At 55.6% G+C, this 19,723-nt stretch overlaps 5 protein-coding genes across 5 annotated transcripts; all 5 read left to right on the top strand.

The window, feature by feature from the left end:
* The first annotated feature begins 38 nt into the window (after nucleotides 1–38).
* Nucleotides 39–2,661, top strand: KVR01_003618 (uncharacterized protein). The gene has a single exon (XM_044794604.1). The coding sequence runs from the start codon at nucleotides 545–547 to the stop codon at nucleotides 2,264–2,266; it is 1,722 nt and encodes a 573-aa protein (XP_044648633.1). The 5' UTR covers nucleotides 39–544; the 3' UTR covers nucleotides 2,267–2,661.
* A 277-nt stretch (nucleotides 2,662–2,938) lies between these two features.
* On the top strand, nucleotides 2,939–5,527 carry KVR01_003941 (uncharacterized protein). Its single transcript, XM_044788056.1, has 4 exons — nucleotides 2,939–3,050; nucleotides 3,214–3,637; nucleotides 3,799–3,849; nucleotides 3,921–5,527. Exons 1-4 carry the CDS (start codon nucleotides 3,038–3,040, stop codon nucleotides 4,219–4,221), a joined length of 789 nt encoding a protein of 262 aa, XP_044648956.1. The 5' UTR covers nucleotides 2,939–3,037; the 3' UTR covers nucleotides 4,222–5,527.
* A 2,319-nt stretch (nucleotides 5,528–7,846) lies between these two features.
* KVR01_003129 (uncharacterized protein) lies at nucleotides 7,847–10,009 on the top strand (the record flags this gene model as incomplete). Its single annotated transcript, XM_044782117.1, has 6 exons — nucleotides 7,847–8,212; nucleotides 8,308–8,710; nucleotides 8,808–9,026; nucleotides 9,088–9,486; nucleotides 9,570–9,909; nucleotides 9,976–10,009. The coding sequence occupies 6 exons, from the start codon at nucleotides 7,847–7,849 to the stop codon at nucleotides 10,007–10,009; spliced, it is 1,761 nt and encodes a 586-aa protein (XP_044648144.1).
* Nucleotides 10,010–11,115: 1,106 nt separating this feature from the next.
* Nucleotides 11,116–15,569, top strand: KVR01_002212 (uncharacterized protein; the record flags this gene model as incomplete). Its single annotated transcript, XM_044790123.1, has 2 exons — nucleotides 11,116–14,347; nucleotides 14,405–15,569. 2 exons carry the CDS (start codon nucleotides 11,116–11,118, stop codon nucleotides 15,364–15,366), a joined length of 4,194 nt encoding a protein of 1,397 aa, XP_044647227.1. The 3' UTR covers nucleotides 15,367–15,569.
* Nucleotides 15,570–15,578: 9 nt separating this feature from the next.
* Nucleotides 15,579–18,232, top strand: KVR01_002579 (uncharacterized protein; the record flags this gene model as incomplete). Its single annotated transcript, XM_044786939.1, has 3 exons — nucleotides 15,579–17,162; nucleotides 17,271–17,606; nucleotides 17,670–18,232. The coding sequence occupies exons 1-3, from the start codon at nucleotides 16,043–16,045 to the stop codon at nucleotides 18,230–18,232; spliced, it is 2,019 nt and encodes a 672-aa protein (XP_044647594.1). The 5' UTR covers nucleotides 15,579–16,042.
* Between the last annotated feature and the right edge of the window lie 1,491 nt (nucleotides 18,233–19,723).

The raw sequence follows: 19,723 nt of genomic DNA, 5'->3' as shown, positions 1-19,723 counted from the left end.
GCGTCGCTACAGGTACCCCTGAAGCAAAAGGCAACCTCGCCGTCTCCAAACACTTCTGAGAACAACAGCATTCAAGTGTAAAGACAGCTCCCCGGTTCGGGGAGATGTGTCTATTCTGGCCTACCGTCCAAGGACAGGAGTGCGTAATGCGACGGCCCCCGTACGACAGAGATGGGTCTCTGGATTGACTCTGACCCCTCGGCCCAAGGGCAGAAAGGCAAATTGGATGGGACTCGACCCTCGTGCCCCGGCTCAATCAAGGCTCCTCCCGCGATGAAGCCGCCGCCGCCGCCGCCCCGTTGCATTGCACGACTATCCCAGGGCCAGCCAATGTTGATTTTCGCAGAGGACCTTTGACTTTCCCGGGTTATGGACCCCGCGTCTGCTACTCCCAACCGCACGCCAGCTTCGAGATAGGGCGTCCTCCGCAACAGGACCTGGGGCCCCTTTCCATGGCTGCGAAGTACCGAATCCACGACCCCATTCTCGATCCTCTGGGTTCCTCGCAGCGGGCCTTGCCCCCTGTTTCCCGTGGGATGTCACGATGGCGACAATTGAACCGCGCTTGATGCACCTGCTGAATGATTCCAACTCTCCCGAGACCTCCAACTACCCCCCGCCCGATCTTCCCCCGATACAGAGCTTTAGCAGCTTTGCCAAGTCCTCGAATTTCTCACTGCCGCCGCTGGAGCCTGATGCGAGTCAACATGGGAGGAGTGACAAGTCCGCGTCCAGGGCGCCTCAGCACATACCGCCGCTGGCCTCCATCACAGAGGAGTACAATGGCCGCTATCCCGAAGGCGGTGCGCTCCGCCACACGGGCGGAGGCATCTCTCTGCGCATGCTCTACGACAACCCCGATGTCAACGACTCGCAGCTCTCGTTGAGCCACATCCTCGACGAGCCGCCCGAGTCGTTGCTCTCAAACGAGGATGCGACTAACAAGAAGCGCCAGAGGGCTGTTACCATCAAGGACGATATCATGCACCTGCCCCAGCCGTTGAAGAAGCAGAAGTCTGCCCAGAACATCGTCCCACCCATCATCAATGGCTTGTACGAACCCCCACCCAACGCCGCCGTCTTCCCTCCGATCGCGCTCGAGGATAATGAGAACCCCTCGAATATCCACCCATTGAAAGAGTTCACCACCACCAATGTGATGCCTAATGTAGAGCAGGACGCGAGTGAAAAGGCGCCGCCGCCGCCGCCGCCGCAACAGGACCAGATTGCAACGCCCGAGGCGGAAAAGGGCCTGGCCAAGGTGAAGAGGAAGGCTGCGAAACCGCGAAGGAAATGGTCAGAGGAAGAGACCAGGGATCTTCTGCTCGGCGTGAACAAGTACGGGGTTGGAAAATGGACGAGCATCCTGGACGATCCCCTGTACAACTTCAACGGACGGACAGCCGGCGACCTGAAAGATCGGTTCCGCACATGCTGCCCGGATGAGCTGCGCGTCTCGCACAGCAAGAGCAAGGAGAGTCTCAACCAAGAAGCCTCCGCGAGTGCTCCGCCTGCCGAGCCGAAGCTGAAAAGCAAGACGAAGACGGCGCTGCTGCTGGAGGACATCCTCGCAGATCCTGATGAGCCGCAGGCGTCATCTTGTGACAAGGAAACCGACCAAGGTGCCTCGTCGAGCCTGGCACAATCAGCTCAGCAAGACTCGGACTCGACCACAAAGCCCAAGAAGAGCCGGGCACACCGCAAGAAGCTGGAGGACCTCCAGAAGATGGGTATTCATGGCCCTTTCAAGAAATCCCACCGTCGAGAGAGACGGCCATTCACACAGCAAGACGACGATCAGATACTCGAGGGCCTTCAACTATATGGGCCGGCCTGGACGAAGATCCAGCGCGACCCGAGGTTCGACTTGTCTAGCAGACAGCCCACCGATCTCAGGGATCGGGTGCGCAACAAGTATCCCGATACGTACAAGCAGATTGAGGAACGGCAGATCCAGGCCAAAGAAACTGCGCCGACGCCGTCCAGGACGAGGAGTAACCTCATGGAACCCTCCGTGAACACGAGGGTCAACGAGAACTCGCTGATGACCTTGGAGCCCCACCTGAACAGGTCCGGGTCCAGGGAAGACATGATGGTTCACAGCCACAAGTGGCCTGGGACGGCCACACTACCCCCGCAAAGCTCGACAGCGACCAACAACCCTAACTGTGAGTTGCCTGGTCTGGACTCGTACGCGAAGGATTCAGCACTGGATGGAGATGGGCCTCTAGTCGCCATGGATATCTCTAGGTTGCTACTCGACTGAAGCCGCAAGAGCAGCAAGCCGTAGGCCGCAGTTTTAGGTGGGCCGCAGCAGCAGCAGCCGCGCGACGGGCTGACTCGGCAAGTTCGAGGTCTTTTGCCCTGAACCTATTGCAGCACCTTGTTCTGTTTCTAGTTCATCTCTTTATTTCTTTGGACATTGCAATGGGAGTCCGGCGTGGCGAGGGACTTTTGGGACCAGATAAGGTGGAATTCTGTCGTTACAATGGAGCGTGTCATCTTCAAATGCTGCGGTCGCAGGAGCCCAGTACGGAGTAATTGGAAGAGGATCCCGAGGTAGCCCACAGGATGCTGGTGCAAAATTGTCAGTAGGACTGTCATTCTAGAGTCTAGAGCAATCTTAGAATCCAGCGAAGCAATTTGACTGCAAAATCTTGCCCGCCCTCCAGCGTCACAGCAGCCCTTGGCTGGATGATTTGAAGTGCAGCCCCCATGTCAGAATTGCATCTAGCGCAATTGTAATTGTAGATCCCAAGGCTTCTAACACGACCAGGTGGAGGTGTTGTTGAAGCGGTGTAAGTCAGTTGGAACTGAGAGGCCCGGGGCGGCAACTCGAGGAGCACGGGCCAAGCCCATCACGTGGATCTGGCGCTAGGCTCACTAGCGCATTTTTGGGAAACGCACCCACAAGGTGCAAAATCTCGGGGGTGCAAAGCAACTTTTCAACCGCAGCTTGTCTTCCGTGAACTTCTTCCTCCCGCCAGCCTGTGCAAGACGACCATATTCGACAGCCAGCCACCAACAGACCGCAAAAATGGGTAGAGGACGTAAGTGACTGAACACCTCGAACCTGCTCACCCCTCTCGATGCCGAAGCCTACTTGATGAGCAACTGCACTGTCTGCAATCCTACGAATCGAGTGGGCTGTCGGCTTGGAGGTCAACTCATGAAGCACCACGGCGGCGATGCTAACTGCAGTCTGATGAACAGCTAAGAAGCACCAGAAGCGCCTCAGTGCGCCCAAGCACTGGCTGCTGGACAAGCTGTCCGGCACCTACGCTCCCAAGGCCTCCGCCGGTCCTCACAAGGCTCGCGACTGCCTGCCCCTCATCGTCTTCATCCGCAACCGCCTCAAGTACGCCCTCAATGGCCGCGAGGTCAAGTCGATCCTGATGCAGCGCCTGGTCAAGGTCGACGGCAAGGTCCGCACCGACACGACCTACCCTGCCGGCTTCATGGACGTCATCACCATCGAGAAGACCGGCGAGAACTTCCGCCTCGTCTACGACACCAAGGGCCGCTTCACGGTCCACCGCATCCAGGCCGAAGAGGCCGAGTACAAGCTCGGCAAGGTCAAGCGTGTCCAGCTGGGCCGTGGCGGTATCCCATTCTTGGTTACGCATGATGCGAGAACGTGAGTTCTTCCGACATCTGTCAGCCGTTGGACCAAGCTTTGGTTGAATCCTCCCATTTCGGCCAACCGTCGATGGAAGAGCGATTCTAGATCGGAGCGAGATCATCCGCGGCTGGTATGTCTTCGAGAATCCCCTTGATGGCTAACTTGCTCCCCTACAGCATCCGCTACCCTGACCCTCTCATCAAGGTCAACGACACTGTCAAGGTCAAGTAAGTCTATGCTCGGGTGGTCAACCGCCTCGGAGAGTCTCTCAGGATGCTTGCTAACTCATGCTCCGCAGCCTGTCCACTGGCAAGATCGACGACTTTGTCAAGTTCGAGATTGGTAACCTGGCCATGGTCACTGGTGGTCGTAACATGGGTCGTGTTGGTGTCATCACCCACCGTGAGCGTCACGATGGTGGTTTCAACATTGTCCACGTTAAGGATGCCATTGACAACACCTTCGCTACCCGGGAGTCCAACGTCTTCGTCATTGGTGCTGAGAAGCCCTGGATCTCCCTGCCCAAGGGCAAGGGTGTCAAGCTTACCATCGCTGAGGAGCGTGATCGCCGCCGTGCTCACGCCATCGCTGGTAACTAAATGCTTGATGAAATTTCTGGGTCAAAGGGTCAAAGGCAAAAGGGTATCACAAAAAGTGACAGCATGGTCAAGGAGTTACGGACGTTACGGCTTTGAATTTCGCTACGGTAGATAGCAAATACCCAACAGGTCGACCAGATGTCGACGGGTCAATCAATTCTTGCAAACGTCCTACCATCTCTCCCGAAGGCCCTGCTCCACCGCGCCATGCTACGTTCTGGTCCACGACTTGGGTGCTTCTGATCGCAGCCGAACCAGCCAATGAACTACACACATCCAGTGTCTCATCCGGCTCCAGGGGTTCGAGGAAGGCCCACGATATGCGAGCGTGTCTCGGCCTACAGTCAGTGTCTCGCACAAGGGTCGCCCGGTATGGTCGCCAGCTGGATTTAACTTTGCATTGAGCACACCAAGCAACCCTTCGCAAGCCGACGCCACCCCTCAAGTGTAAGAAGCATGCATTGAGCATGCCGTCGCGTTGCAGTTGGGTGTAGTGAGGGGGATCAGCAATAGTTTCTGGATGACGAGAGCGCATGTGAATAGGGTTGCTCATCTCACGTCAACCCATTTCCCCCCTTCCCAAATGCCTTGCCCTACGCTAGAGTTGCAACGCATGCTCGCTACAGGTGGCTCCTCACTCCTGACAGCAGAATGAGCTATGTAGGTACGCGGAGACAAGTTCGTCTGTGCCAGGGGGCGCAGGGACGGACGTGTACTGCAGCGTACAGGCGAGGCGGGAAGAGAAGGCGGTCTCGATGTGGATGGGCGGGAGGTTACCGCCTCAGCTTACCTCACTTTACTTTGATTACTTACCCCTCAAGTTCACGGTCAGCCTGGATGTCGTGCTACGCAACGTTCTTTTTTGGAGCTCGGCAAGCCGGTACATTCCTGGTCGGAGGTGCGGGTGTACGTCGTTCCAGTGTAGTTCATCATTCTTCCAGCCACTCAGGGCAAGGCTGGGATGTCCTCTCGTGACCGGCTGAGGGGAGGCCTATAGTGAGGAACCTTGGAAGCGGAGGTGCCGTGTGTGAGATTCAAAAATCGCCCTCCCTCCGTTGGGTGACTGTTCACTCCGTGTGCCTGCCAACCTTCTCTGGTGCCGCAGGCCATTGTGAGGCAGGCCAAGAGAGGCAGGAAGCACGATGTAAAGCACACCGACTTTGCCGTCGCACAGAAGTTGCCACAGGCGTGGTGTGTGCGTCCTTTGGTCACCGACGTGTGGGTGGTTAGGCGCCGACAGCCGGGCCCTCTCAGCCTTGATGCCTTGCGGCGCAGGCTCTGCCTCATCGTGTTGGTTGCACAACAGATGTTCAGGAGGGTGTCATATATGTCTGCCTGCCTGCCTGTCTGTCAAAGCGCAATGCAGGTTGGCAGTAGGATGGATGCACAATATCTGTGATTCTCGTATGCAACTGGGTAGTGGCAGAGAGGTCGGCAAGGTCGGTCACCCTTGTGCGAGCTGGAACTGAAGCTACGGAGATGGGACACTGTATAAATCCGGGGTTGAGGAGGACCGGCTGGGAGGAAGCTCGGTATGCCTGTTCTGGAAGAGGCTGGTGGCAGGCGGTGGGGCTGAACGAACACATCAGATGGACCTGGCCAAATCCAAGGTCTTCAGCACATTGACGACAACTCAGCCTTCCACAAAGTGGGACCGGTCTCGCTGTTAAAGGTTCCACCACAGGCGGCTTTGACTGGCACCTTGACACCTTTCCCCGCGCTTTGCAAAGTCTGGGGCAGGAAGAAGCAACAAAGCAACAAGGCGTACGGCTGTGTCACGTCTGCTTTCTCCGGGGCTCCTGGCGTATCTGCCGGCCGGGCGATCAGCTGGCACCTCGTCGTCGTTCTTGCTCTCTCTTGCAGTAGCTCGCATGCGCGCCGACAGCTCTGACAGGCCTAGCCCTGCGCGGGGGGTTGGATGTCAACCGCGAACATGGCCCCTCCTGCCCTCCCACCATTATTCTGCCACTGGTCTGGTAGGGCCGAGCGCATGGTCTCAGAGTCCCGTGCTTGGTAGTCCATCAGTTGCTTGTGTAGTGGACTTTTTGTACACAGTACCGAGTACGTCACTCGCTGGCCTCTTCTCGTCCGCTGACAAAACAGTAGAGGCTGACGGCTCACGCCGTCTCTCCCCCACGCGCCCTCCCCTCCCTCCGCCTTGTCCGTCACCGCAACTTCTGGCAGTATTACACCAGCTGTGCGCGTGGTAGGACGAAATGGGATGGATCTGCCGTGCGCTCTGGGGTCAGTTTGACGCATTCCGAGCAGCTGGGCCTCAACAAGCAATTCTCTCCACATACAGACAGAGGTCAGGCAGGGGGTAAGGGAGACAGGGCAAGCGAGGTCGGAATTCAAGCTGCTCCAAGAGCACTCGCAAGTGCTGGGCCGGCTTCCCAAGCCCCACAAGCATCCGACCACCCCGCGGGGCTAAGAGGCTTCGACCGGCACGAACCCTTGCTCGAGCCGGCGAAACACGCGGGATGCCGAAGTATGCCACAGCCTGCGTGATCCCTCTGCTTCGGCCCTCTTCCTGTGCCCCAATGTGTGACACTCACTGCCTTGTCAGTCCAGATCCTTCCATCACTTTTCGGCAGGGTTGCGTCCGTTCATCACCCACTCGGTGGCTTGTAGCCGTATCGTCTCCGCACCACGAGACTCCTTCTTTCCCTAATGTCTTGGACGACAACACCTGTCCTTGTCCCACCCAGCTCGCCGTGGCCCTTCTCTGCCAGCACCAACAGACGCCTTCCCTGTCTGTGAACCTGGCTGCCGGGGCGGGGCCCCTCCTTGTTCCCTCTCTCACCCCCATAACTTGGGTATATTCGTGGGCAGACTGGCAGAGTGGTCAAAGACCCCTCATGTCACCGATTGGGTCTTGGACCATCGTCTCCACCCACGGGACCAGGTCGGTCGCCCGTTGACTGCCACCCGGGCTCGGCTGGCAGTGTAGCGGCCTTCATAATGTGATATAAATGGGCTCGTCTACATCCCATTCTCGTGTCCGTCGGGCTGCCCATATCACGACGCTCCTATGAGCCACCGTCAAGTTCAACGCCGACCACTGTTTCTCTCCTCTCTTTGATCCGCATCTAGAACCGCATGCTCCTTGGCAGCACACTACCACCTACCTCCTCAAGGTATTGCCTTGTTTCCTCACCCCTTCCGCATCCAGCTCAGGCTGCCCGGTACAACGGACTGCTCCCTCCCACACCCCACGAGCCAATTTTGCCGTCATCTTTTGCGGCCCTACCCTGTCCTGCTTAGTAGATATCTAGCCTCCTTTCTTGGGTTGACCACACCACTTCGCACACCCCACATAAACGCCTTGGTGTCTAGCACGACATATCGCTTAAAGCCGCACGATTTATCTATTAGCGCTCTCCTTCTCCTCCCTCTACATCAGTCCTCACTCTTCTCCCAAACTGTGTCCTGTCCCTTTTGCGAGAGCTCTCGTCGACCTCGTGGCCGGCTCGAGGAATATTCCCAAGGGTTGTCTCGGATCTGCATCAACTGCCGTGGCATCCCCCCAGCCCTGAGCCTAATAGACTTGCATAAAAGCTGCCTGGCTCCCAATCAGAGGCCAAGATTGTGATACTCGGCAGCTGCACCCAACCCCGTCGCCTGCATGTCGGTCAGATCGGCCTGGAAGGCCTTGCCGCCTGCCTTCGCCCTCGGGCGCCGCGCTGCTGTCTCCTGCAGGGGAATTAACCTGCGGCCGTCGCTTGCATTGCCGATCGCGGCGAGGCCACACCAGAGAAGTGCTAGCACCACCAGTTCCACAGCCGCTACAAAGACCAAGCCCGGCTCGACTGCCGGGGGTGACTCGGCCCCGGCGTGGACCGGAAACGGCGTCCTCGGAGTTGCCGTCGCCGCAGGCATCCTGGGCTGGGGGTTCGCGACCCTGGCGACGGGCCGGAATGCAAAGGGGTCCACGTTGTTGGACAGCAAGCAGCCACTCATGCGGTATGCAAGCATGAAGGAGATGGAGATTGTAAGAGCCCACTTGGCTGGTGGCCCTTCCCAACATGGGGGCAATGCCTTTTCACAAGAAGGGCAACAAGCCGCCGGGCTAACAGACCACTGCAGGCCATTCAAGAGATCCGAGACGCCATAGGTTCCGACGAGGAAATCATCTCTACGGACCCGGATGACCTTCACGCGCATGGCTACTCCGAGTGGTCCACCGTGAACACAGAAAGCCTGCCAGTGGCCGTGGCCTACCCGCGGTCCACGGAAGACGTGAGCAAGATTGCGCAGATCTGCTACAAATACTACATTCCCATTATCCCGTATTCGGGTGGGACATCACTGGAGGGAAACTTTTCTGCGCCTTTTGGAGGTATTAGCGTCGATTTTGCCTACATGGACCAGATTATCCAGTTCAACCAGGAGGACATGGACATTGTGGTGCAGCCATCTATCGGGTGGCAGGACCTGAATGAACAGTTGAACAAGATGGGTAGTGGGCTATTTTTCCCGGTCGACCCAGGTCAGTCTGTCCCGCGGTTGGGCATGGGCTCCTAGGCCAGCTATTCCCAACTAAATTGCGTCACGCCGGGGGCTACGGGGGCTAATAAGCAAGATAGGTCCTAGTGCTAAGATAGGAGGCATGATTGGGACCAACTGCTCTGGAACCAATGCTGTCAAGTACGGCACGATGAAAGACTGGGTCATCAACTTGACCGTTGTGCTTTCTGACGGGAGGATTGTCAAGACGCGAAGGCGGCCGAGGAAGTCCTCGGCAGGGTATAATCTGAATGGTCTCTTTGTTGGGTCCGAAGGCACTTTGGGCCTGGTGACGGAAGGTAAAACAGCCCACCCATACCAAGAAGCCAGCATTCTTGCTTGTCTGACACAAGATCACAGCAACGCTCAAACTCGCCGTTGTGCCGGAGGACCTCTCCGTAGCAGTGGTGACCTTTCCCTCGATCCGCGACGCCGCGGCGGCGGCGGCCGAGGTGATGCAGACGGGAGTGCCCGTCGCGGCTATGGAGATAATGGACGAGGTGCAGATGCGCGTGGTCAACCTTGGCGGTGCGACGGCGCCGCGGGTGTGGGACGAGGTGCCGACGCTGTTCTTCAAGTTCTCAGGGACCAAAGCATCAGTGAAGGAGAACATCGGAAGCGTGCAGCGGATCACAAAGCGCAATGGGGGGTCGAACTTTGAGTTTGCCAAGGACTCGAGGGAGCAGAAGCTGCTGTGGAGCGCCAGGAAGGAGAGTCTTTGGAGCATGCTTGCGCTCCGGAAAGGCGGGGAGGAAGTCTGTGAGTCTACCCTCTTACCTCCCACCACAGTCACAGGCCCATGGACGCAAGCGTGTAGAGCTCGCTGACTTTGATGGTGGCAGGGAGCACCGACGTGGCCGTACCCTTCAGCAGGCTCGCGGACATCATCGAGGTCAGCAAGAAGGAGATGGATGAGCTTGGCCTGTTTGCCTCCATCCTGGGGCACATTGGAGACGGCAACTTCCACGAGAGCATTCTGTACAACCCCGTCAACGGCGAGCGGGAGAAGGTCGAGGAGTGCGTGAAGAAGATGGTGAAGCGGGCCATCGACATGGAGGGCACATGCACCGGCGAACACTCGATCGGGTGGGGCAAGAAGGACAGTCTCTTGCTTGAGGTCGGGCCCGATACGCTGGATGTCATGCGAAGCATCAAGGCGTCGCTAGACCCGCGCTGGATCATGTGAGTGTGCTCCTGGTGCTCCTTGACGCTTGGGTGTTGAGCTCTTGTGGCTGACGGCTTGAAAAGGAACCCTGGTAAGATCTTTGACCGCCAACCGTGATTGCACTTAGCGGCCCTGGGAGCAATGGGACTACCTAGGCACCTCGGTAGGCCAAAGAAAAGTCGGATGCACCCACACCTCTGACCGTGTGTTTGTTGTTTCCCTAGGTACCTAGGTACCTAGGTACTTAAGTATCAAGCCGGTTTTCCAACTACGGGCCATGGGTAAGCATTGGATTGGTCGACCAGGTGAAGGGACGTTGCTGGCATCTGAGATGATACAAGCGAAGTCGAATGGGCCAACTAGCCGGTCCCTCTGCATTGGGTTCTTCTTGGTTGAGCTTCTTGGGGGAGCCTTTTTTGTTGGCATACATTGGTGGGATGGCATGGGCTCAAGTCTACAAGGCAAGTATCGCCTGTTGACTTCCCTAATCGGTTGGAAGGCGCGCGCAAGTCAGCAAGCACGTTCAGAAAAAGAAAACGCATGGTTGACATGGTTAACGTGGTTTACTCTCAGGGCTGCTCCTGTGCGAGAGTCAGACGGCAGTTGGTTTACCTGCAAGTGGCAGAATGGGAAGGCGTCTCCCCGCGGGACCTCTGCACACCAAGCTATGCGTAAGTGAGGACACGCCTCCGTTGCTGTCGTCACTCGGTTGCTGCAGATTTCACAATAACAGGTGCAGGCGCAGTTTGAGTTGTGTTCATTGGCCCACAGCAGCCTTCGTTTGCTGGCTGGCAGTCACACTCAGGAGGACCTTCGACAAACGCCCAGACCTTCTTCTACCTCCTTCTACCTCCATCCCATCCTAGACTTCGAAATCCAATCTTCCTATTGTTTCCCATTCCGACAACACCAGCTTCTCCATACCTGACATTGTTCATTGTTTGTTGAACAATTCTTTTGGTCTGTGAGACTTCTTCCTCTTACCTGGTCCCGGACACAAAAAGCCAACAACCTCCAGCCTCTCCACCCCTCCCTCGCTCGTCCTCGTAGTTTCTCGTCTCAAGCGTCAAGAGCAGCCCCAACCGCATGAGCGTTCAGCTCCCAAGGCTCCTTTTGTCGCTAGCTGAGATTCAAATGACCACTGCCCATTGCTCGTCTTTTACCCAATAGCGCACTTGCATTTCAAACACTCAAATGCGATACTAGACCTCGCAAAAGTCAGCATGGCTCCTCCTGACAGGTCTCCAGCTTCACTAGACAGCGCTCCTTTGGCTCAGCCTACTGCCTCCACACACCCTTCGAATACCCAGACGGCCTCGATCCCGCATCCAAAGGGTGGCACTTCCGGGGTCTCCCCTTCTCGTGCCCCTCCTGTCACGGGTCGCATGGCCGGCTCCTCTCATGCCCACACCCAGTCCAACATGCAACGACCACCACCACCTCCTCCAAGCACGCGAAACACGCTTCATGGCAACTCGCCACGCCCAAGTACCAGCCCTTCGGCTCATCATCCACGACGCTCCGTCCAAAGCAACCATGCATCTTGGACAAACGGCGCTCGCGGGCCTCGGGCCTCACCTCACAATACATCTGCTGATATGCGAATTCAGCAGCATAGACAGCAGTCCCAGCAACAGCGTGCTACAACCGATGTTTTGGCGGGTGCGACTCTGAGCTCAGCACAAAGTCTAACTCTCGACTTACGTGGGCTTCCCAAGGACATCAAAATCAGTGAAATCATGGATACAATGACTGCCAAGCATCTCAGCCTCACCAGAGTCGACATCCATGAGAATGAAGACGGGACAAGAACAGGAAGGGCCAGAGTTGTCATCGAGCCAACCCCGACCAGATGGCCGACATGGACTGGACCTGGCGATTCCATAACCATCACCAGAACAGACCACTCGACAGTGACAGTGCCCTTCGAAGTAAGACCATATTTCCTGCGCAGCATTCGAACTCCTTGCCATGGGACGATCCCCCCACCATTCTGCCAGAAGAAATTTCCGTCCAAGAAGATGGTGTTCGGGATGATGGCCAGCGAATCAGCCATGTGGAACCCACCACAGTTCAGCTATGAGGGTGTTACCTTGGTGCCAAACTTTGCCAGACGGAGGTTCGAGGTTGACTTCAAGGTCAATGTTGGCCGTTACGGCTTGAAATTATTCAGAATACAAGTTGATTTCAGCCACCCCGGAAAGCTCATCTGGGGGCCCAGCGGCAACGGCGCCTGGGGGCTGGCCATGCTGCTGCCAAGTCCTCCCAAGCTGTATGGTCGCTTAGACGTCTCTCACGATGATGATCAGTCGCTGTGGCAGGAATGGGACAGGTGGGCCCGACAAACTCATATATCCGGCGAGCTACACAAGTTGAAGGAGCTGCCCGCCAGGCTTCAGAAGCCAGCTGGGCAGTCTGTCGACTTTGGCCGCTGGACGACTTATTATTTCGACTTTGACTCCTGTCTCAATGAGTGGGAAAGTGTCCGCACATATTTGGCAGACTACAACGTCAAGATTGCACAAGTCGACCATTTTACGCTCGTCAATACCGGTACTTCCAACGCCTGGAAACTGATCGACTCGACCGAGATGACTTTGGAACTCCTCGACTCGAGAAACACTTTTCACCTCGAATTTCCAGTGCGATACCAACTTGAAGTCTGCATTTCTCATGGTCTTCTTGATGAATACAGCATCGGTGCACAATTTCTCGAAAAACTTGAAAGCTTCGATGTCGATAGAGCCAGACTGATTCTCGAAGGCGTCGCTGAAGCGAACAGGCAATTCTTTGAGCCCATGAAGATCTTTGATGAAGACAGGTTTCTTCACTACTGGCCAAATGCCAGAGTTCCTCCACACGCAACACTGGTCCGCAGGGCCGTCATCACTCCAACAGCAATATATTTCAAAACCCCCACTGTCGAGTTGACCAACCGAATCCTCCGCAAGTTCTCTGATCTGAACGACCGGTTCCTCCGTGTCCAATTTACGGACGAACTTGCCTTTGGAAAAATATTCTCCTCACAGGATTCGACCAAAGATGACAACCTGTTCACTCGCGTCCACAGAGCCATGCACAACGGCATAGTCATCGGCAACCGTCATTACAAATTCTTGGCGTTCAGCAATTCACAGTTCAGGGAGAACGGTGCATTCTTTTTCTGCGACACTGATCATACAACCTGCGATTCCATCCGTGAATGGATGGGAGACTTCCGCCATATCCGCTCAGTTGGCAAATTTGCGGCGAGGATGGGCCAGTGCTTCACCACAACCCGTCAAGTCAATGGCATCAGTATACCCAAGATCCGCCTGATTCATGACATAGAGAAGCAAACTGGTGACCGCGTCTGGAACTTTACCGATGGAATTGGCAAGATATCATTTTTTCTCGCAACGTTGATCGCAAACGAGCGCGACTTACCGGAGACCCCTTCGTGCTTCCAGATCAGAATGGGCGGCGTCAAGGGTACCCTCGTTCCGTGGCCTGACGTTCCGCCCAGCGAGGTTCATGTTCGACCTTCTCAGGAGAAGTTCAAAGCTATCCACAACGGCCTCGAGATCATCAAGACCTCTGCGTTCTCTCATGCCACTCTCAACAAGCAGGTGATACCTATTCTAACCGCTCTTGGTGTGGACAAGTCCGTCTTTGTCAGCATTCTCGAGAGTGAGCTCAGAGCGTACAAAGAAGCTTTGAGTGATTCCATGAGGGCCGGTGAGCTGCTTCGATCACAAGTCGATGAGAACCAGATCACCTTGACCATGGCAGAAATGGTGGACACATTCATGGATTCCAAAGAGCCATTCCTTTGGACCCTACTTCGCTTGTGGAAGTGCTGGGTATTGAGGAGACTGAAGGACAAATTCGCCGTCAGTATCGAGAAGAGCGCCATGGTCTTCGGAATTGTCGATGAGATCGGCGTGCTGAGAGGTCACTCTCGAGCAACCGAAGGCAGGAGGGACAACAACATCAAGTTGCTCCCTCAGATATTCCTCCAAATTCCTGTGGAGGGCAGTGATGGTAGGAGTACGACCAACTACGAGGTCGTCACCGGACTTTGTGTCGTCGGCCGCAACCCATCACTTCATCCTGGAGACGTGCGAGTGGTTGAGGCAGTAGACGCTCCTGAGCTGAGACACCTGAAGAACGTGGTCGTCTTCCCAAAGACTGGAGACAGGGATATTCCAAGCATGTGTTCGGGAGGCGATATGGACGGTGACGATTACTTCGTCTTTTGGGACGAGCGACTCATCCCACTTGAGTGGTATCATCCGCCCCTGGATCACGATGCGGAATCGTCCACTCCAGGAGTGGAAGAGCCGGCAGATGTGACGATTGAAGACGTCAGCAAGTTCTTTGTCCAGTATATGAAAAACGACTCCCTTGGCTCCATTGCCAGTGCGCACGTTGCCTGGGCAGATCAATCATCCGAGGGTGTCAAGGACCCGAAATGTAAGCGGGTCGCAGTGTCCTCGCCCTCGGTAGAACAGACTGACAAAATTCGTGTAGGCATCGAGCTTGCCAAGCTCCACTCCAAAGCTGTCGACTATGTCAAGTCTGGAAAGCCTGCAGTTATGCAGAGGCGCCTTCGACCACGGACATTTCCGCATTGGATGGGAAAGGAGAGGAAGTCAACCTACCATTCCCACACAGCGCTGGGTCAGATGTACGACCAAGTTAAAGTTGGGGATTTCCATACAGCTTACGAGATGTCTTTCAACGAACAGATCCTGTCGCGCTATGCGTTGGACGAAGACACCTTGGCTCAGGCAGTAGAGATCAAAGCAGCTTACGATACCGCCATGCGCCGGCTAATAGGTCAGCACGAGGCACCTGTGACTGAGTTTGAGATGTGGTCCACTTTTATTCTTTCCAAGCCTCGTGTTGGCAGCGATTACAAGCTCCAGGAGAACGTCGGCCGGGATATAGCAGCTCTAAAGGATCGATTCCGAGCTGAGTGCAAGATGGCTGTGGCTGGGAAAACTCAAACACAGATTCTCTCCAGCTCCGTGGTCGACCTTGAGAAGCTCGACCGTTTCGTGGCGGCGATGTACACCGTCACCTACAGGGAGGTGAGAGCTTCAGCCAGGGAACGGCTGGTAGCGAAGCCAGATCACGATAGCGGACCAGAGGAACTCCAAATGCCGTTGATCAGCTTCCCCTGGCTTTTCCACCGAGAGCTTGCCCGTTTGGCGCTGGGACGGGGTGGCGACGTGCGTCCATTGAAGACAGAGACCGAAGACCTGGCGCTTGACGATGGGGAGTTCGGTGTGCCTGGTGTTACCGCGTCAACCTCCAACGACTCTATGGTGCCAGATGACAGCACTAGGAGCTCTGTTCCCGCATCGCCCCGGACCGGGCATAGATCCGAGGACGACGATAAGTCTGTCGATTTTGAGGAGGTGGGCGACGATGATCAGGAGGGCGACGAGGATGCACTTGAGGTTCTCGCAAGGAAGGTTGGCATGTGAGAAGCTGAGACATACATGAATAGAGGTCACACTACCCAGGGGAGCTTACACAGTAGCTGAGAGTACCTAGGTACCTGGCTAAGTAGTTACGGCACCGCACTCAAGCACGGACCAGGATCTTCCGCAGTTCCCCAAAGCTTCCTCGAGAAGGAATGTGGCGTCAACAAGCTAACACGATGCTGTTTTCAAGTGCTAGATTCATCAACAGGCTAATCACCCCACCTTCCTCTCTTTGACATACCCATTCAGGGCTATTAGATACCCCATGAGTTGAAAGACCGGATGACCGTGTTCTCGTCAACTGTAGATGCAGTAGCCCGATGCAAGATGGAACCCTTTCCCGGAAGGCCGTCCCGCCTGATCCCTTTTGGCACGGGTGAAGACAACAGCTAACATAGGATCTGCCACCTGACACCCAACTCCCGACACCTCCCTTGATGGGCGGGCTACACTTGACTGGCCTGAATCCGACTGGAATCTACTGAAATACTGGCGCGAATTCGCCTATCCCTTTCTTCAGTAGACTTACTTATTTTCCCCTGTGCGGCCCAGCATGATGGATACTCGCGCCGACCCGTCCCTCATCTACCCGACCGCATCCTTCCAGGAGAAAAAGGCTGCCGGCTGTCAGCTCTTCATGTTGCCCCTCTAGTTTCCTGGCGTCGTTGTGCGGCACATGAAAACATCTCCTACAAAAAGTCCCTTGAACATGGGCGTATTATTCTCTCCCCCCGACTCGCCTTTGAAAGAGGGCCGGACTCTACTGCCCTGGAAAGGGACCTCAAGATCGGCTCGTAGGAAGCAGAGGTTATTTTGGTTGATATGTCCCCTTTTTCTGACCCTGGGGTTGGTATACGTGTTATATCCATATTCTCGGGAGCCAAAGATCATTCTGCCGCCCCAGCGTGTTGCCCCCGCCGCCGAGGAGAACATAACATCGGAGGCGGTGGCTCCAGTTGACACAAGCTTGGGAGACAATGCCAATGGACACGGCAATAGTATTCCGCCCGAGCCGGTGGATCAGACGCTCTTCGGCGGACAGGATGGTGACGGACCTAGGATTTATGCCAAGCGTCCAGGTAGTGGCCAGGCAGAGAACTACAGGCATGTCATACCGGTCAAAGATACCGACGAGGCTCTCAGACGGGTCATCAATCTTCTGCCTAGCGAGCTGGAGGTTCGCGGCCTTCTACAGCCGCTGGACGGGATGACCGGAGAGGCACGCCTCCGGGAACTTGGGGTCCGCACACGCAGATACAAGGCGTACCTAGAGGCATGGGAGGACCTGCACTTAGTGCCCGACACCGAGGGTGGCACCTACATGCGCGACGACGTGATTCAGTATATCCACGAGCGACATCGCACCACCAGCGAGGAGGACGGTAGCAACGACCTCGCCGAGACGATCCACGCATACGAGTCGTACCGCGGCCTGCTAGTCCAGCTCAGTGACCTGCTCTTCCCCTTCACGGCGCCGTACTTCCCAGACCACATGACCCTCCGCTCGCACATCCAGAAGGGCGGCCGCGGTATCGCGCTGACGGCGGGCAACGACCAGGTCGCGTACCTACTTACGCAGATACCCATCCTGCGCAGGCTCGGGTGTAACCTCCCCATCGAGGTCATGTATGCTAGGGATTCCGACCTGAACCGCGACTCCAGGCAGGACCTTGAGGACCTCGAGGGCGTGGTGACGCGGGACATCGGCGCTATGGTCCGTGACAAAGGCTGGACGCTCGCGGGCTGGGCTATCAAGCCTTTTGCCATCCTGCTGTCCAGCTTCCGGGAGGTCATTTGTCAGTATAAACCTTGCCTCGTGCGGTGTCTTGATTCTCGAATGGCGGCCTGGGTCTAGTCAGCTCGGACCTGGAGACACATGCACTAATACGCAACCAAAATAACAGTCATCGATTCGGACAGCTTCTTCTTTCGGAACCCTGAGGTGATGTTTGACGATCCCGGGTACGTCAAGACAGGGGCACTGTTCTTCCGGGACCGGCTGATCATGCCAGAACTCAGGAGGAGCTGGCTGCAGTCTGTCCTTCCTCAGCCTGTGTCGAGGAACGTCAAGCAGAGCAGGCTGTGGACAGGGGACAGTGGACATCAGCAGGAGAGTGGCGTGCTGGTCGTCGACACGTACAGGCATTTCATGGCAATGCTCCTTGTCGCCAGGATGAACGGACCCGACCGGGATGGAAACCGGGAGAACCAGAAAGTCGGGGTTTACGACATGGTATATGGTGAGTTGACCAAAGGCCAGCCGTGTCTTATTTCGTGAACAGGCCGCTGACAACCGGGCCCAGGCGACAAAGAAACATTCTGGCTGGGGTTCGAACTGGTCGGCGACACAGACTACGTCTTCCACCAGGGCGACGCAGGAACCCTCGGCGTGATGAAGACCCGTGAGGAAATGCAAGCAGAAAAGGCCAATCTCCAGAGCTGGGCGGTGCTAGACAATAGCACCGACACCGGGTTTGACCCAGACCTCTACCCCGAATTTGATGCGGAGGAAGAAACCAACTCCTCCGACGCCGACGCCACCCCATCGCTAGATCCGCTGCCGAGCCGGCGGATGTGCTCGCCACAGCTTCTGCACCTGGACCTAGAGGGCAAGCCGTTCTGGTTCAACGGCGGGCTGGTCAAGAACAAATTCCTGGAGCGGCGGCGTTGGAAGTTTGGCTCGTTCGACAGCTACCTCATCGAGCCGCGCGACGTGCGGGAGCCCGGCGCCTGGATCCTCGGCGAGGGCAACATGTGCTGCCTGACCACGGATAACCACCTCTACGGCATGCTGAGTCCGGCCGAGAAGGACCTGATCGGCGAGATGATCGCACAGGCGAAGAGGATGGGCATCGCGCGAGATTAGAGCTGCTGCCTGCCTATCTACGTCGGAGGCATGTATGGAACTAATGGTGTCTAATAGTGCATGGCGTATGTAATTCATAGAATGAAGTTTCTCGAGTACTTAGATTTCAAATTCATTTGGATCTCGCAGAATCGTGCCGCATGACTTCTGCAAGGCCACCTGGTTGTTGGTGATGGTGGAATGTAGTCATGCAGTGGAACCTTTGCACAGTCGATTTGATAAATTGCCAGTGCTGGCACCGCTTAGCGCAGCAGCGCCCAAGTCGTCGGCGTCAATTTTGTAGCATTTCCAGGTGGTATTTTTACTTCCTCTGAGCAAAACTGCCATGAGATGGTCACACGACGCGTATAACCCCGAAGTTTCAGATCTCATCACACTCTAACTCAATCATTGTTTAATACGGCATCTCGGAGCTCTAGTCACCGCTTGAGGCATCGTCTCAACTGCAACAATTGCGTCAGTGCTTGCCGAGGCAGCACACCGTAATCATATCGTGGAGAAGGGTGATAAGATATGGAATGCGGCTGGCTGGAGGTTATAATGGAATGAAAGCTTGAGTGAGTGAACTGTCCCTAGAATCCTCGGGAAGTGTCTTATGTTCGTTTTGAAACCTGAGTTGTCCCGCGTCACCTGAGACATGATTATAGTTAGTATCCTGAAGTGGTACCAACGTCCTAGAGGTATTGTCAGGTCCATTATGTTCCATGACTACAAAATGTTCGACGACATGTAACCAATTGACTGCCACTGATGAGACGGTGGGAAATCACAATGATGCGCTGTCGGGACCAGCCAAGACATCCTCGGTAGACCACATCCCAGATATTCAAACGTATCCGTGAATGACTCGACTAGTTTGTGTCTTTGCATACACGATGAGATATTTTGCACCATCCTGGACGGTTTACTGTCCTTGCTGTTTACATACCTAGGTAGATACGGACTGCAATCTATATGAACCATGCTACTTGTGTGGTTTCCCACTTACAGATAGCGAAGAAGATCTCCAATCAACCTCATTCTAAATGATTGATGGGATAGTTCTATCTAATCATGATGGTTTTCCTTGGGGAAACAGACTTGGGAGTTCGGCTCTTAGTCTGAGAGACGTCAATGCTGAAATGCATCCACACGGTCGGGTCTACTCAACGCCTTGTTCACCGGAGTGTATGAAGCAACCAAGTAATTCACGCGTAGTAATGAACATGACGATACACTTTTAGCTGATTTGCACTATTACTGACTATCTTGAGAGCATCTGTACGACGGGGTCAGAAACTCCTGGAAGCCTCCCCGGGGTCTATCCACCAGTGTTCTGTCCTCGTTGACCAAGTACCGACTCCTGTCGAAAACCGTCTCCGCCCCTGAAAATCACTCTCACAAAGTATGCAAGACGACCAATATCACAACTCAGTCCCTGCTGTGTCAAGTGGGTTTGATCTAAAAGAGTTTGCGGTAACAATGTATAGTACTCAAGCACATCATGAATCG

This window comes from Diaporthe batatas, assembly GCF_019321695.1.
Source record: "Diaporthe batatas strain CRI 302-4 chromosome Unknown Contig00003, whole genome shotgun sequence".
Lineage (NCBI taxonomy): Eukaryota > Fungi > Ascomycota > Sordariomycetes > Diaporthales > Diaporthaceae > Diaporthe > Diaporthe batatas.
Note: the sequence above shows the minus strand (reverse complement) of the source record. Positions and strands in the feature narration are given on the sequence as shown.

Bases quoted from the DNA above. Each gene is read 5' to 3' on its own strand.
- KVR01_003941 (XM_044788056.1), top strand. The intron at 3,638-3,798 runs GTGAGTTCTTCC...GCTCCCCTACAG, and splicing joins GTTACGCATGATGCGAGAAC to CATCCGCTACCCTGACCCTC. The intron at 3,850-3,920 runs GTAAGTCTATGC...CATGCTCCGCAG, and splicing joins AACGACACTGTCAAGGTCAA to CCTGTCCACTGGCAAGATCG.
- KVR01_003618 (XM_044794604.1), top strand. From the start codon at position 545: ATGGCGACAATTGAACCGCGCTTGATGCACCTGCTGAATGATTCCAAC.